The sequence below is a fragment of the Sorghum bicolor genome, chromosome 6 (genome assembly GCF_000003195.3).
Source record: "Sorghum bicolor cultivar BTx623 chromosome 6, Sorghum_bicolor_NCBIv3, whole genome shotgun sequence".
In the NCBI taxonomy this organism is placed as follows: domain Eukaryota; kingdom Viridiplantae; phylum Streptophyta; class Magnoliopsida; order Poales; family Poaceae; genus Sorghum; species Sorghum bicolor.
In genome coordinates, this window is record NC_012875.2 from 48,918,626 (window position 1) to 48,935,859 (window position 17,234).

Sequence of the window (17,234 nt, forward strand, 5' to 3'; positions counted from 1 at the left end):
GATACAAACATTCCAGTCATATGATTTTCTGATCCTATGCATGTCCTGCTAGCATTTGTTCAGATGAGTTGTTGTCTTCTCAATTGTATACTTATTTTTCTTTCAGTGGTAACAAAATCTCTTATGCCAACCCCGCACCCCACACACACACACCACCCTCCTCCTCCCCGCCACTCTCTCAAAACAAACATTTGCTTTCATGTTTCAAAGTGTATTTCATAATAGTTCATGTTTTTTTTGACATAATTGCATATAATTCCATTCCTACCATATCATTCCCTTATTGGCTGCTAGGAAAATAATATCCACGGTATTTGTATAGGTGAGTTGTTACCTTCCTATCTATATATTATCTAGTACTCTTGCGGAAATGCTAACAAAAAAAAATACGCAGGATATGAAGACACGGCCCGCACACCCACACCCCGCCCCGTGCCCACACCTCTCTCTCTCTCTCTCCACTGACGGCAACTCTGGCATCCACCCCGCGCCTGCGCTCGCACCCCCATCGCCTCCCCCACACTCAGACATGGCGGCGGCAGCAGATCGCTTTGGCGGCGGCAGATCCGTTGGATCCAACGGTGATGAGGCCAGGTAGGCCTCCTCCTCTCTCTCCTCCTAGATCAGGCTAGGGTTCCGACGAGCCCTTCTATTTCTTCTCCAATCCTGGTGGGGTGTAGAATGACTAGCCTAAGGGAGGCAGGTAGGCCGAGCAATGAGGATACGCTTGATCGACGACTTAGGGGAGTTAACGACAGCAGAGGCAATCAACTCTCTCTTGGCAACTCCGGTGTCCACCTCGCGCCTGCGCCCGCACCCCCATCGCCTCCCTCACACTAAGACATGGCGGCAGCGACAGATCTGTCGGCTTCGGCGGTGGCAGATCCACTGGATCTAACGGTGACGAGGCCAGGTAGGCCTCCTCTTCTCTCCTCCTAGATTATGCTAGGGTTCGGACGAGCTCTTCCCTTTCTTCTCCAACCTCGGTGGGGTGTAGAATGACTAGCCTAAGGGAGGAAGGTAGCCGAGCAATGGGGATGCTTGAACGGCGGCTTAAGGGAGTTAACGACTGCAAAGGCAATCAAATCAGGACGAAGAAGGCTCACCAAGGCTAGAGAAGATGACAACAGACAAGCTTGCTCAAGCTGAAGAAGATGGTGGCAGTGGGGAAGAGGGGAAGGGAAAAGGGCAGCCGCCATGGGTAGAGGGGTGGCCGGCGAACCCTAGATCTGGTCAGTTTTTTTTTCTTTTTTGGCAACCAAAACAATTCTTTTCCCAAATTAGTTTGCAGCCGAAAATTGCGTTTCCTGCACGCGCACGCCCATGTAAAGTCCATACTCTTGATATATAGCCGCTCAAAAAAATCTTTACAAACCAACCTCAGTTTTACATGTTGAGAAATGAGAATGAGAACCATGTTCGATACGCGCGCGGCAGTAACTAGTCATACAAAAAGTCAGCGAACTTTCCTATGCACCAGACGAGTTCAACTTTAGCATGCGAACCTCCCATGCATCTATGCTATGTAACTCATCTAATAACCAAAATAAACAAACCTACAACATTCTCTATCTACCTTCTACTCTCTTACCCTTTTAGCAGTTCAGCCTCTCGTCTTTCAAAAAGTATTTCAGTTTCTTTGGCAGTGGCGAGTGGCAATCAGTGCCTTCCATGTGCCGTTTTGCAGGGTTGCTGCGGCTGTGATTCATCAAATCATCCTTGGGTGGAGCCAACTTTTCAGCTTCAATGTCATACCTGACGACGTTTGTTACAATTCCATGAATAGATGTCTCAGCTCTTGGCAGGATCTCTCTTTCCAGAACTTCTTGTTGCCCACCGCAAGTCTCATGCTCGGCAGCAGACTGCAACTCCTTTAGGACTAGAGCTCTATCTCTGACGAAACTGTCTTTTTGCTTCTGCATTGATAAGATTTCTCATTAAATATATGTGATGTAAAACAACAGATCGACATGGTGATAATCAACACCTTCAAAAGAGTCACAAAGAACGAATCTAGAAGGTAAACCGAAGAAGGTACCATACTATCAAGGATGGAAGGAATAACAGAATTGCTACCCACATAAGTTGCCATTCATATATGACAAATGCATGGCACACTACAAGTCCACCATAGTTTGCACATGTGCCAGAATAACTAAGATATGTAATCCACATGAAAGCGCCCAGTCTATTTTACTTCGTCTATTCTTATGCAATGCAAGTTGGGTCATTAAATTTGCACTACAATACAGTTATTTGTTTTGCTGTGTAGTCTACATACTGGTCCTTCCAATCCGGACAGGGGTTTCACTAGCCGCACAGGAACTTAGGCACTTTAGGTTTATCAAATGAAATAATGGTGCCAGCACATATATAAGATGTCAAAGCGCGCACACATCGTCAACGGCAAGCACTTGGGGTACCTAGATTTCCAGTTAATGCTAGTAAGCAGAAACCTTGGGTACCTAGGTTGTCCACTGAAAGTCAGCTTCTATGAGCTATACAAACTCTGCACCAATCCTGAAATCTCCATTGAGGATGCCTTAGAGGGTGGTAGGGTTCACTTGCAGAATACTGGAAGAACTGATTGAGAGGTCATGTACGGTTCAGCTTGCAGATGGGCAAGATAAAGTAGTATGGGCCTTAGAAAGATAAGGCAATTTCTCAATGAGATCTTTGTACAGGGCTTTAAAGTTTGGAGGAGCTATTGATCAGCAGATGGTAGAAATATGGAAAAGTAAAGTGCCTAAAAAAATCTTTGAATGGCTGCCCACAATAGATTTCAATCAGCACAACAACTTAAGAAGTGGAAAGGGGAAATACTGTGCAAACTGTGTGGCAAGGAGGGAACCAACAGATCATATCCTTTTTCCTTGTCCAATAGCTATATTTGTTTGGTCCTTTTTAGCAGCTTCCTTTTAGTTTGAACCGTGTTCCTGTTAGTTAGTCTACTTTCTGGCATCTCCGCATCTGTTCATAATTAATAGAAATGCTTCTAGGCATATGAATATATGATCAATCTTTTCTATGGCAGCGACCTGAATACAAGTTCCTGGAGTTTGGAGGCCCCTGCCGAGAACCAGAGCCCTCCCTCCGAGCTAATACCCTAAGGACCTCCTGAACGTTTGGCCTCTTATTATAAAAAAGACACAGTGTTGGATGCTTCCAAATGTCCCATGCCACCAAAATTATCAAGGAGTTGAGGCCTTTACGCGCTTCTTTGGGGATAGCTGCAGTTGACCTCTTCCACCAAAGTTCAAGTGTTTAGCTATGCTGGAGTTAGCTTTTGAGTTTCGTTGATCCTCTTTTGTCTTTTCTAGCCTTTTTTGGTTGGCTGTCAGACTTCAGTCGAGGACTCACGGTGGAGGCTGAGTTGCTCAGCAAGCTTGCTGCAGCAGAGTGCTTGAACTGTAAACTGGTCTCCCCAGTCATAAGACTAAGTTAAGCTTTCAATAAAAGCTGGACCATAATGGCCTTGAGTCTTAATATACATCAGAGGGCCACACAGCAACAACTGAACAGAAAGGAACTTCAGGAGACTTTTTTTTTAAAACGCAGGAGAGCTGTGTTTCATTGTATTAAAGAGAAAGGGTGGTCCTCAACATGATCCTCACTCATACGGGGACCAAATATGAGTGAGGCAAATTACACATACTCAAAACGTTTCCACATAGCTCACACACGACACACTGCCCTAGGTTGCAATAGTAAGTCCTAACCCCGGCAGTTTCTTCGCACCAGCCAAGCAACATAAGTCGTGCTCATCCTTCAGTTCACACAAAATTGTGTTAACTGAAGGAGAAGCCCCCTTAAACGCACAAGCATTTCTATGTTTCTAAATAGTCCAGGCGCCAAGAATAATTAGAGTGTTCACTCCTTTTTTGTGATCCTTCTTTACTCTTCTCAACGTCTTACGCCACCAATCTGCAAAGCTGCTTTCATTTTGACGGAGGACTAAATCTGTTAGCTCCAAAGGCTGAGCAATCTGAACCACACTTGTCTTGCCACCACGCACGTCGTTAATAGGTGTTGTATCGTCTCATCTTCTTGATCACATAGAGGGCATTTATCCGGATGAGGGAGGCCCCTCTTAGCAACCCTATCTGCTGTCCAACATCTGTTTCGGATTGCCAACCACAGAAACATTTTGCATTTAGCTGGGGCCCAGGTCTTCCACAATCGACGCCAAGGCTCGAAGGTCACAGCACCAAAAAAATAAGCTTTATAGGCAAGATTTGGAGACTGGGAGAGGGATTTTACGGCTTAGTGTTCAAAAATCTTGGATCCTACTGGTAAGGCTGGATGCAGGTAAATCATACACTATAATTACAATGTTAACTATGGCCAATGAAATCTGGAAGAGTATCAGGTACTCACCTGAAAATCAACAGGCCATCCGATTGATGAGCTCAAGCAGCTGCAACCATCACTGAAATTTAATGTCAACAGCATGAAAAATGGTTTATTCATTGATGTTTCCCTACAAAAGGAGACAATTTGCCTCTGTTAATCACATTTTTTCCTCAAACACATGAGAGAGTTGTGTATCACTATATTAATAAGATAAAAGGGGAAGAACCATGCCAGGAAAACTATAATATAAACAATACTAGATCAATAAATAGATTGGAGATCTTTCCCTTCTACTTTACCTCTGCAATGAGAATGGTTGCTCTTTAAGCACTACAGACTTCATGTCAGGTCTTTCTGGAAAGGAAACCTGTTAATAGATTATTAGAATTTTTTAATCAGATATCTGTGACTGTGAACAAGTATTTCATTAGAGCACATAAAGATATGTTGACAAATCCTATAGGACAACGTTTCAAGAAACTTCATTTAAAGTATAACTTTCAAGTGGTAAATCTTGAGCTCCTTGGATGGGCTCTTAGAATCCGGTGGCTGTGGGCGCAAAAAACAAACTCTGATCGACCTTGGGCTGGCCTCGCTATTTCTGTTCCTCCAAAGGCTCAAGCCCTCTTCAATATTGCTGTCAATGCTATTGTTGGAAATGGAGAAGATATTTTATTTTGGTCTGACAGGTGGCTGGAGGGGCACACAGTGAATGAGTTAGCTCCTAACTTGTTCAGTGCTGTGCCAAAACGTACAACAAAAAGAAGGACCGTGGCGCAGGCCCTGCATAATATGAGTTGGGTCCAGGATATTAAAGGAGCTCTCACGGTGGAGGTCTGGCTTGATTTTTTCCGCATTTGGGATTTGGTTCATGGAATCATATTACAGCCTGAGAACCCAGATAGATATGTTTGGAGATTCACGCAGGATGGGTCCTATAGCAGCAAATCTGCTTATGCAGCTTTCTTTGTAGGATCCATCAAATTTGGGTCTTGGAGAAGAATCTGGAAAACATGGGCTCCTCCTCGTTGCAAGTTCTTCCTTTGGCTTGTGTCTCACAAACGTGTTTGGACTGCCGATCGTCTTGCGAAGAGGAATCTGCCACATCCTGAATCCTGCCCCCTTTGTGATCAAGAGGATGAAACCATAAACCATTTGCTTGTGGGTTGTGTTTTTGCTCGCCAGGTCTGGGCCCAGGTTCTGCAGCAATTTGGCCTGCTTCATTTGGCTCCACAACCTGCTGTTGACCGTTTTTTGGGTTGGTGGAAGAGGTCCTCTGCTGCTGCCCCAAAAGAAGTGAGAAAAGGCTTCAATTCCTTGATAATCCTAGTGGCTTGGGAAATTTGGAAGCATCGAAACTCATGTGTCTTCGATAATGGGCAACCAAGTGTCCAGGATGTTCTAAGGTCTATTAGCGCAGAGGGGAGCCTTTGGTGCTCAGCTGGTGCTTCTAAGCTCCAGGAACTTTTCATCAGGTCGCTGTCCTCCGAAGTTTAAGGCTTGAAGGATGTTGGTCGACCCTTGGCCTGGGTGGCCTGTGAGGTGATGGGTGTGTGTGTGTGTGTGGCGTTGTATTTGTGTGTTTGTGGGTTTTTGTGTGTGTGTTGTGTTTGTGTGTGGGTCTGTTGACCCTTGGACTTTGTTTCTTCTACCTTAATGAAATGACGCGCAGTTCTCCTGCGCTGTTCGAGAAAAAAAAAACTTTCAAGTGGTTTGACCAGTAGCGTCTCCCTAGTTCCCTCTTTTTAATGAAATGACATGTACCTCTCCTGTGTGTTCGTCTGTACGAGGAAAAAAAAAAGTAGCATCTCCCTGACATTGCATAGAAAGCTACCGCAGTGCAGTGACACTATTAGTCACTAGTTCATATTCAATTTTTTGCTTCATATAACATTGTAAGCAAGGACTCAGTCTTTTAAATGACAACAAAGTGCAAAAAGAACAAGGTAACATAAGAATGTTGACAAATTGTATGTGTCATAATGGCACAACCTTGACAGACTGAAGAAATGGCAACGGTGCTCGGAGGCCATGAATACTTGTTACTCGAAGAGTCCATCTAACACATTTCTCTGAAAAAACAAAAGTGATAATACAATATAAGGGTGACTCTACACATTTACATAAACATAAAGGAAACAAATATTTAATTCTCACAATACATTATTCAGAAGACATTTGTTACATGAACAGTTGGTGAAACAAAAATCATTTCCAAACCATAGTAGAATAAATTATACAAGTTATTAACTTATTACTGCTTTTAAACATAAATGTGACCATGTCACAATGTTTGCAGAATTCTAAAAATCTTTTCCTGATAAAATCATATCGATAGGTAGCTTTGACCATGCTGTTCGTTTGGCTGATAAGCCATGGCAGAAAGTACTGCTGGCTGATTCGTTGTAAGAGAAAAACACTGTTGAATGACTGGCTGATTCACTAAATTGATTTCTTTTTCTCAAACAACACAGGAGAGCAGCACGCCATTTCATTTAAACAAGAAAAAATACAAAAAGGGGATGCTAAAGCTCCTCCTCCCAAACGCACTCATGAACTTAACTGATTTCTTCCATGCAAAAGTACAAGAAATTTCAAAAGCTTGATAAGCACAATGTTATGACAAATTGTAAAATGAGCTCACTTTTCACAGAGTGCCTGAGAGTGAGCTGAACAAAGTCAGTACGTATATATGGAGGAATTCGCAGACTCAACTTGCTCATGACTCCAGCAATGACCTGTTTTAACACATTGTCAAATAGATCGCTGTCAGATATATGGGTATGATTATAACAGCATTTGAGATATTAGGGTTAGTCAAGAATAAAATTTGGTCCAGATTTCTGAGGCAATACACCTATAATGCTGAGGGGTGGTAGGCTATTATCATAAAGTAAAACAAGGGTTAGTCATTTTCTCGATGCAAAGGTTATATCATCTATGGCCTCACTACTCTCTTAATGGTGCATCCCTTGGTCCTCAGTGTGGTGATTACCCTCATAGAGTCATAGAAGAAAAACAAAGATAACAGGAACAATGGAAACCCAGGTCCTCAATGACTAAGTAATACTAGCTACCTTATCAACAAGTCCATGGATGACAAGGCTTGCCTTTTTATCCTTTGGAGTTGCCTGAAAGTGAAGGGGAAAATTACAGATTTAAGCATTAGATTGCCAAGGCTTTCTTAATACATAAAGAGACAGCCAAAGGAGCAACAATCAGAATTCTGAAACAAACAGTTTTAATGATCACAATTGATCAATGGTAAATAGGGGAATCTAAGAGTGATACAAAGAAATTATCTTACTTTAAGGCAAGTTTAAATTTGAGTACAATACATATTATATTTAGTTAGATATGTAATCTAGTGTGTATTTACAATATCCATTTACTGCAAGATAAGAAAGAATACACTTCTATTAAGCAGCATGTACCTGAAGATTTACAATAGCCACCCTCCCCCCATTCTTGATTGACATCAGAGGCATATTACATGCAGGAGTAATCTGCAAGCTGTGAAGTATTCGATATTAGGAATGAAAACGAGAACAAGGGGCATATTGACATGAAGTCATTCAACAAATAAAAGTAAATCAGATATTTACGAAGCTAAAGTAACATAATGAATTGACAACTTGACGTGAGCCCGTGAACTTTTTAGTGGAAACAAACAGTTCTCTTACTCATAATGGAAATTTTAACTGTTTCCAAATCAGTCCTTTTGTAGTTACATAGTGTGTGTGGGTTGTATTCTTAAGTTTTCCCCTTAATACAATGATATGCAGCTCTCCTATGTGTTCGAGAAAAAAGTGGAACCTAGTAAGTTAACAAGAGCAGTGTAGCTCCCAGTGAGAACTTGTCATTTTTGGGCTGTTTTTGGCATAGTTGTTTACAGTTGAATAATCAAAAAGTGGAGTAAAAAAGAGAAATATCACATGAAAAAGATGGTCATTTGCTCCTGGCTAGGGGCCAAAACTTTTATAAAAAACTTATATATTTTCTGAAACCTCAAGCAATAGAATTAGGATGATGAAATTGGTACCAAGCAGAAGTCCAACAGAAGCTTTCAGTTATCATCCTTTTCATGTTACCTAAGAAAAGACTTAGCATGGGTTCAGCTGCTTGCAGTTTCCGTAGAAGGCTAGGAGACCGTAACTAGTACCAGAATTGCAAAATCCACATCCGCCCTATAGGCAACCCCTTTACAATGCCTCTCATGTAACCTGTTAGAGTATATTTGGTAGTTTAGATACTGCGTATCGTAGACAGCCATATGCATCCGTGCGTTGCCTTGCCTCCCAAGTCTTGTACTCTATATAAACTGCCAGGGCTCAACACAATCCATCCAATTACACCAATTCTATTCTCCTTCATAACCAGCTAGGATCATGCTGATTGGGTCGCTGTACTCTCCTTACTTATCTTGTCAAGATGTCACTTATATTTAATAAAGCGACACCATAACATTTTGGGAAAATGTAACGTTGCCAGGTACAATTAACTGACTTGCCACTGACCAGGGAAATGGTCACTGTTCGCCTAAATGGCTGTTCAGACCAAAAAAAAACATTGGACACTGTTTGCCTTTTTTTTTCTCCAACACACAGGAGAGTTGTGTATCATTTCATTATAAGAAGAAAGTCTGAAACACAGGGAAAGATATTCCCAACAACGCTCTCACACACACAAACACCCACAGCACTCTAGAAGACTAGAACAGAACTGAAAAATAAGGACTGCAAGAAAAACAACCAGAACAAGCAAACTATGGTCCTGTTTAGACCATTTATACAGCACTTAAACAATAAACGAAGGCCACTGATGTTGTTTAGGCCCTAAACGGTACATTTTAAATGATTGAACCATTTAAACCATCAAAGACGGCATAAACAGAATGGAGTTAAATGTGATTAAAAAGGCTAAACTGCCATTTAATTCACCATTTAGTTCATAGGAGGATTACAACTACCACATTAGCACCCAACTAATTAGTAACATCTTAAATATATATGTGGAGTGGGATTTGGTTTCCATCCCAAAAAAAATTATTTGCTAGAATAATGAACACTCCATGCATAAATATGTTTACTTTCTAGCATATTTGACTTTCACGTATACAAAACCGTTTAGGCCGATTCAACTCCGTTCAAACACCGTGACGGACTGTTTACCTTTAGGATAACTATAGAGATGGTACAACTATTCTCTTGAAAATAATAAACGGGCTGAACATCTCATGTTTTCAGAAATTTCTTAGTTACTATGCTATCTGGAAATGGACATGCATGCATGTACTATTGTCCCTCAGATCTTGTACCAGCTTGACTAGCTTTAAATCTTGCATATAAAATATTTCTATTCTACACTGGGAATTTCTGTTGTCTTTCTTTCAAAAAGAATTTATATTGTCCACTGGTCACCTTCCTGACGATATGTCCAAAATCAGTAAAGAAAATACATAATTACAGCTTTGTTACCATCAACCATTGCCTCGACAATGGCAACTACAACTCCAGATATCTCACCGTCCACTTGTACATATTATTCTTTCATCTTAATTGAGCGGCAGGGTTCCTGCCTTTGTTTTTTAAAAAAACAAAAAAGATATCTCACCGTCCACAACTTCCTACCATAACTCCAGCAATCTCAATAATCCACAGAACAGCACTGAGAACCTCACACACCCACAGCTCATAACCAAATTTTGCCAACCCTACTCGCTGCCAGTGCCACCATCCGAAATCCGCTCTGTACCCATTTTCCTAGGGTTAGCAAGCCGGTGGTAGAGATACCAAGACAGTAGCTTGGCAATGATAACACACAATCATGCAACACAAATCACCAAGAGACACAGAATTAAGACTTTAGTTCAGTTAGTGCAGAACTGCAGAACAAAAGAGTAGGCACTGGGACTACGAATGTAGGAGGCTAGGCAGAGAAGGGAACAGGTTGAGGGAAAGGACATTCAAGAAGGGAAACACCAGCTGTATCTAATGGTTGAGGAAACTAAGTGTGTGATGTTATGGGGGTTCAGAAAGGCAGCATTGAATCCATATAGCATCAGAGAGGTCCACAGAGGTTTTCTTTCTTGCCAGCATGCAGTCTCAGAAATATGGCAATGGGCAGTTGAGCACACTACAATGTTTCATGATTGTGGACCCAAAGTTTGAGCAGTAGGTTTGCAAATGGCTCAAACTGAGTTGTAAATGAAGAACTTCTTTCACGAATCTGCAGGTGGCCTGTGTAACTTTATTAAAGAATAAGAAAATTACTAAACTAGTTCAATGTCCATTGACGAAAGCAACTAGAGAGATACAGCACCCACCACTCTTTGTTTGCTTCTGGTTTAGACAGATATGCGAAACAGAACCCACAACATATATTAATGTATCACCAAAGTATTGAAGGTCAAAAAAGTTTTTTTAAGATACTATAATTCCAGCAAAGGAACTTGCAAAAACAATTCCTGCTATAACAAAAGAATAATATGGCTGATACCTAGTTCCTAGACAAAGGACAAGATCAGCTGATCGACAATGCTCCTTGGCCGAATTCATCTCCTCAGGGGGTAAAGCATCCTGCAAAAATGTGTTTAATAATCTGATGTCATTGATGACACTTGCATAACTTCAAATAATATACAAGATGGCATTCAGCAACCATCACTAAACTGATAGAAGTCCATCTACTACTAGGCGCAACATACAGTTCTCACAAAAAACATCACTTCTTAAAAGGGAACATATACAGTGTCCTCATAAAATAGATTGACACTTTCAAAAAAATATTTACTAAGCGCATGGTATTCTAGGTTCTGATCCTTAAGGAGCAACATAATCAACTACAAACAGAACTTATGCATAATCTTAAGCCACAGGAAATACACTCAAGTAATGCTGCTACTCATCCCTGAAAACCACTGACACTTGTCAATAAATATTTTGCTAAGCATGCCACTAATCTAGGGTTCTGATCCTTAAGAAGCAATGGAGTCAATCAGTCAACGACAAGTAGAACTTAACAGTGATGCATAATCTTTTGTCACAGGAAAAACACTCAAGTAATGCTGCATCACTGCTATGCATACCTGAAAACCGAAAATACAACCACAAAAACAGTACTTATGAAAATTGGTGCAGTGTTCTGTTGCAAATTAAGCAACCAACACCTTTTAAAGACAAAAAATTATAGAAGCACTAATAAAAAAATTCTGTTACAACACAAAAGGTTTGCAAGACAGAATAGCTAGTATGTCAAGAATTCAAATGACCTCTTCAAATATTGTGTTGGCTATGGATTATTAAAATAACTTCTGAGGTACTAATGACTTCAGCGATAACTAGGGTCCTAAATGGGCATTAATCCAACTATACCATAAGGTACACAAAAAAAAGAATATAAAATTTCTGTAGCAGGGACTAATAGGCGTGTTTGGTTTGATACCTGGCTGGCAGGTCAGCTGCCAGGCAGCAATCCTGACCACCAGGCGACCAAATCCGATGGCCTGGGAAAGCTGCCTGGCAGGCGACTCTGCTTGGCTCTTCAACAAACATGCCCACAACACTATGGAACATGAAAATCTGTAGTGTTTCATAGAACTTCCATTTGCCAAAGGTAATATTTCACAGTACTTCCTACTGCCAAATGAAATATGTCGATAAAGAATTTTGTAGCTTAACATGTAGAAGATGCAGATACTTACATCCCAGTCAAGAACTGTATCTTTTAATCTAGCTCCACAATTCTTATCAGAACAACGCCTTGGAGTATCCTTCAGTCCTATTGTCTCAATCTCAAAATCACGAAGGTACCTTCAAACAGAGAACAGTCTCTTGAATAAACCAAGACGGGAAAAAGGAACTATATGGATAACTGATATATACTCCTGAATAAGATGTAATATAAGTAAATCATACTCAGTTTTACAGCATGGGCAGATCTCCTTGAAAGAATTGCCATGTAATTCAGCCAGCTTCTCCCTTGGGAAACCAGAACGGAGATGTAGGCTGTCAACATTCTGGAAAATACAGAATACTCAAATTAAATGGGTGTCAGAAGCAATCCATTAATCACACAGAAGAATACTGTAATAACTAATAATAAATAAAATATTGCATTATGTATATTTTAATTTTACATATTTAATATTTTCTACTTTGATAAGTTGTTTCATATTTTGATATGTTAAACTCCTTAGCAGTAAGATGAATAGAATGAAGAATATCAGCAGGTACTGCACCTAGAGCATACCTGGCTTATGACGAACTTTAGAAACCCTCCTCTTTCCAGTTCGACTAGTGCCATATGAGTCAAGCTTGGAACAGCACGATGGAAGGGAAGTGATGCATTAGGAACACCTTTTCCTGCACGCTATAACATTTAAAATTATAAAACTGAAAGTGTTTATTCAAATAACTGTTCATCAGGAAAGTAGTTTCTTCCTATGAGGAATAGCAGGTTTTGATTATTGAAAACTTTGTTTATTTAAAATAAGAAAAAATGGAAGAATTTCATAATATCATTCTACAGTAAAAAATACCTGACACTTGGACATGACATAGTCTCAAATGTGAAAAATTGATCACTACTTTCTGTTAGGATATAGTTATAAAATCCAAAAAAATTAAATTATGATAGTAAAATCTATGAATGTATGTAAATTTTTGGTTTCTAAACTAAATAGTTGGTAGTTACTGAAAAAAGTTTCTTAAGTTTGACTAGGTCTTATCCAAACATCAAGTATTTGTGAAGGAAAATAACTTTTTGGTGGGCACCAAAGTCTAATATTACAATAGGAACACATTTCTGTCATTCTATCTCCTTTCTATCAAACATACACTCAAATGTAGATTGCATGCCATGCAAGGATGTCTGGCTTGCAACCAAGCATCAAAAATCACTTAAAATAAATACATTCACATGCTAAAGGGGTCCATACTCAAGGCAAGTAACACAGACAACAGTACTACCTGCAAGGTCCAGACACCCTTGGGCCCTCGAAAATCAGGTATGCCTGATGAAGTTGATATCCCTGCCCCAGTAAACACCACTAAATGCTTACTCTGCATTGCAAAGGCCAATTAATACCATCAGTATGAGGAAATCATGATTATGAGTTGAAATGAGTACCAACATGTAGCACAACCTTTTGCACCATGGCAGCAAGCTCTTCTATCTGCATCAACAATCCAGGAAGGAAAAAAAAAATAGAATGTCAATACAGAGATTATTTAATGTGCCTATATTGGTCTATAAAATATTAACCACAACATGTTGCTTCAAAAAAAACATTAACCACAACATGGATTTGCACAGCTATAAGTTTCATTTTAGTACATTTTCCAAAAAGGTGCCATAATATGGCACATGAACAGAAGTGTTCTGGTCGTCACCATGACATTATGATCACTGACAAGGGTGGATCCAGGGCCCAGGCTGGGCGGCTGCAGCCCTGGTCCAGCCCAAGTATAAGCCAAGACCCCATGTAGCAATACCAGCCCATAGAAGAAGCCAACAAGGTCCAGCCCAGGTTAACACAGTAAACTCACACCATTCCAAGACTCCCATGCTCTGCTTCGTCCTAGCAGGCTTGCAGTCGGCGTTCAACCAATCCCCATCACGACTTGGCCGTCCTGCTGCTCCCAGCATCCTTGCACCCAACCACAGACAGCCAGCGCCTCCAGTAGATCTGCCGCTAGCCAGCCAGATGGCCAACCAGCCGACCAAGCCCAGGTCCCAGGCATGCAGCCACTGGTCCTCCATCCCAATCCGTCTGGCGCAGGCGCAGCTGCAGCTGGCGGTCTGTAGGCATAGAGGCACCAGACTCACTCCTGTTCATCGCACAGGCGGTGCTTCTGCTTCCGGCCAGAAGCCTTGTAGAAACTAGTGATACTTCATACTCATATGCCTCAAGTATTAGTGTTGTGTTCTCTCTTTCTAAACTATTGTGACTCTATGAGCAATATTATGTCTTGAAGATTTAGTCCCAGCATATGTGTTTTAGTACTAGAGAAAATATTGTTATAAGCCTTCAACCATCAAAAATAAGTGTTTCTGCCATTTCAAATGACGAAACATGTTCTGTACTCAGATGTTTACAATGTTGTAGATGCGAGTCAGACGAAGCAAGCTAAAGTTTCACACATGAAACACTACTAGTATAGAGGCCTACATGCATTTTAGATTATTATTATTATTATTTATTAGTTATTTTTCTTGTTATACTTATTGCACCATTTAGTTTAACTACAGTAAAATTTATAGTCTTCTGTTGTTAGCCCCCCTCGCATCCCATTTCTGGATCCACCACTGATCACTGATGGCAATATATGTTCCCCCAGCACCCTGGTGCATGATCAACTACCTTACCAGAAATTCCCACAAAAGAGAACTTAAGTTCTCTACTGTTCTTTGCAAATTTCAGTTCCCTTTAACAGCTAGCAGATCAGCCTCTGAACCAGGTTTCTACATATAAGGAATTACTTGGCGCGAAGGACGTAATTTATGCCCCATGTGCCATCAAACTGAGGGTCAAGCTAGAAGTCAGCCACACCAACTATAATGCCCTAGAGTCCAAACAGCTCAAATGAGTGTCCATCAACCCACTGAAGCCTTCATTCTCGCTTCGCATAAAAGGGTAAATCCCAGGTTAGTGATATGTGTTCTAGAAACCTCTCAACCTTATATGATGGTCTAACCCACCCTCAACTAGCAAGGTGGAACTAAACCCCCACAATCTCACATCAACACACACATGGGCCACCAAATGTCTAATTCAAATTGGACGAGATGTCACACTGATCAAACCCTGGGCCAACAAAATCTCATGAAAGCACCAATGATACATCCCAAAAATTGTCTTTGCTTCATTTAATCTTCCCCGCAGCTAATCTCACATCAACACACACATGGGCCACCAAGTGCCTAATTCAAATTGGACTGGATGTCACACTGGTCAAACCGTGGGCCAACAAAATCTCATGATGAACGTCCCAAAAATTGTCTTGCTCCATGTAATCTTTCCCAAAGCCAATATAACAGTAACACAGTAAATCTCCCTTTGTAGCATCGTTCTTAATCTTCTCAGCTTAGGACATTCTTTGATAGAACATATCTAAACTCACCATACCTCACAAAACTAATTTTATAAAAAGGGCAGCAACTCTAAAGAGGAGGGGGGGCAAACAACCTAGCATTGTGTTACGAGCGTCATCATTTTTCAAATATATTCCAAGCAACATGCACATGCTTGATCCAAAAAAAAACATCACATAATCTTAAGCAAGCACTTAAATACGTGATTAAACCACGACCTAACACAACCAAAACACTTGTGTAGCTCATTTACAGCCTAAGAAAACAAATGCTTCAAAGTTAATATCATAATTAAGTGCAAACATCTCACAAGTATTTTGCTGGCATCAAGGGATATTGAAGCATTTGCATCCAATAATAAATCCAAGTAAATAGGCCAGAGAGATTAACCTTATTCTGGACTAGCTCAGGGGGCTCAAAGATCTCAGGCATTCCCACAGTACCCACATCCTCCCGGTAGGACAGCTTCTCAGCATAGCCCAATGACATCTCTCAGACCTTTTCAAGCTTTGCTGAGATCTTCAGTCTAAGACACCCTATAAATTGGTTCCATTAGTCAGTGGCAGATCTTGATAATTTGTAATAGGTAGTATGCTGGTGAGAAACATAACATCAATGCCACAACTCCTAGTGGCCGACCCAGGATTTAAAATAAGGGTAGTCCTAATCAAAAAAATTTAACACATTATGGCAAAAGCCAAAAAAAAAGTTCAGTATAAATTAACCAAATTGCAATAATACATTTAAAAGGTTCAAAACTTGCATAAATAGGTCCGAAACTTACATAGATTCATACATCAAATAAGGTCTTTACATAAATAAGAGACTGTAGTAGGCTTTTGAATTGTTCCTGAAAAATGACAAGAAATTTCATTCAATAAATTTACTGCCTAATAACAATGAATCACACACCAAATTCACATACACAATCCCCTAGCCCAAATTTACTACCCAGCGCTCACTGTCCAAACCCTAGGGTATGAGATTAGCTCAGAACTTCAGAAATCAGAAATTCAGAAGCACACTTACCGTTCTAGGGCGCTGGCGCGCTGCTCTGCTTGCTCGGCTGCTCGGCACCTCGGCCACGCGCGCAGCCCGGCTCGGCGACAAGCGCCAGGGGCCCAGGCCCAGGCGGGGGCACGGGGTGGCGGCCGGCGGGGTGCCTCTCGGGCGGGCGGGCGAGCGGCTAGACCTCGGCACTCGCCGCTCGGGGCGGCGGCGCTCGCGGTCGGAGTCGGACGCGGCGTCTTGCGTCGCGGCCTCTGGGGCTCCGGGTGTGGGCTTCCGCACCGCTGCACTGCCGGGCTCCCGGCTGGGCTCGCTGGCTGCTGCTGTGCTGCCGAGCCAAGCCGGCGCGCCCTAGCCCCTAGCACCGTGCGCGTGCTGGACTCCTGTTGGAACGCATTGAGCCGGCGGAGGGTGGCCGCTGGATCCGTGGATGTGAGGCCGACGGTGTGGCGTTCGCAGAGGTAGCAGCGGTGCAGGGAGTGCGGCCCATCAAAATGGTCCATTCTTTCTCGGCTCCCATTTCTATTTTCCTTTTTCTCCTTTCTTGTTGTACCATGACACCTTTGGTTCGTTTTTCTTCTTTTTCTCAAATATGCAAAAGCATTGTGTATCATTATATTAAGAAGGTAGAAGTTTTAATAAAAATACAAGAGTGGCCATTACCGGCCATTTGGTTCTTCCAGTTGCATGAGGAATAGTTCCAGCTGATCAATAAATTATATAAATTAGCCTAGCAATCCGGGTAGGAATTGTTCCTCGGGATGGATCCCAGGAACCAA

General features: G+C 41.5%; 1 protein-coding gene across 4 annotated transcripts; it reads right to left on the reverse strand.

Annotated features, from left to right (window-relative positions):
• Positions 1,325–16,822, reverse strand: LOC110436344 (NAD-dependent protein deacetylase SRT1). 4 transcript variants are annotated; one of them, XM_021463206.1, is made up of 16 exons: positions 16,477–16,819; positions 16,232–16,297; positions 15,838–15,983; positions 13,499–13,528; positions 13,323–13,415; positions 12,604–12,723; positions 12,270–12,370; positions 12,056–12,164; positions 10,852–10,931; positions 7,788–7,866; positions 7,431–7,484; positions 6,998–7,091; positions 6,346–6,425; positions 4,653–4,720; positions 4,378–4,480; positions 1,325–1,916 (listed from the first exon to the last, which is right to left on the reverse strand). In XM_021463206.1, exons 3-16 carry the CDS (start codon positions 15,934–15,936, stop codon positions 1,596–1,598), a joined length of 1,431 nt encoding a protein of 476 aa, XP_021318881.1. In that variant the 5' UTR covers positions 15,937–15,983; positions 16,232–16,297; positions 16,477–16,819; the 3' UTR covers positions 1,325–1,595. The 4 variants fall into 4 exon arrangements, with proteins under 4 accessions (XP_021318881.1, XP_021318880.1, XP_021318882.1 ...); XM_021463207.1 differs by lacking the exon at positions 1,325–1,916 and adding an exon at positions 3,541–4,117 and having other exon boundaries at positions 16,477–16,822; XM_021463208.1 differs by lacking the exon at positions 1,325–1,916 and adding an exon at positions 4,153–4,298 and having other exon boundaries at positions 16,477–16,822.

What these genes read in the sequence shown, in the direction of transcription:
- LOC110436344 (XM_021463206.1), bottom strand. Translation starts at nt 15,936, where the DNA reads ATGTCATTGGGCTATGCTGAGAAGCTGTCCTACCGGGAGGATGTGGGT. An exon ending in TCTCAGGCACTCTGTGAAAA is followed by an intron (nt 6,426 to 6,997) that starts GTGAGCTCATTT and finishes TTGTTTTTTCAG; the next exon opens with AGAAATGTGTTAGATGGACT. An exon ending in CAACCATTCTCATTGCAGAG is followed by an intron (nt 4,481 to 4,652) that starts GTAAAGTAGAAG and finishes CTCCTTTTGTAG; the next exon opens with GGAAACATCAATGAATAAAC.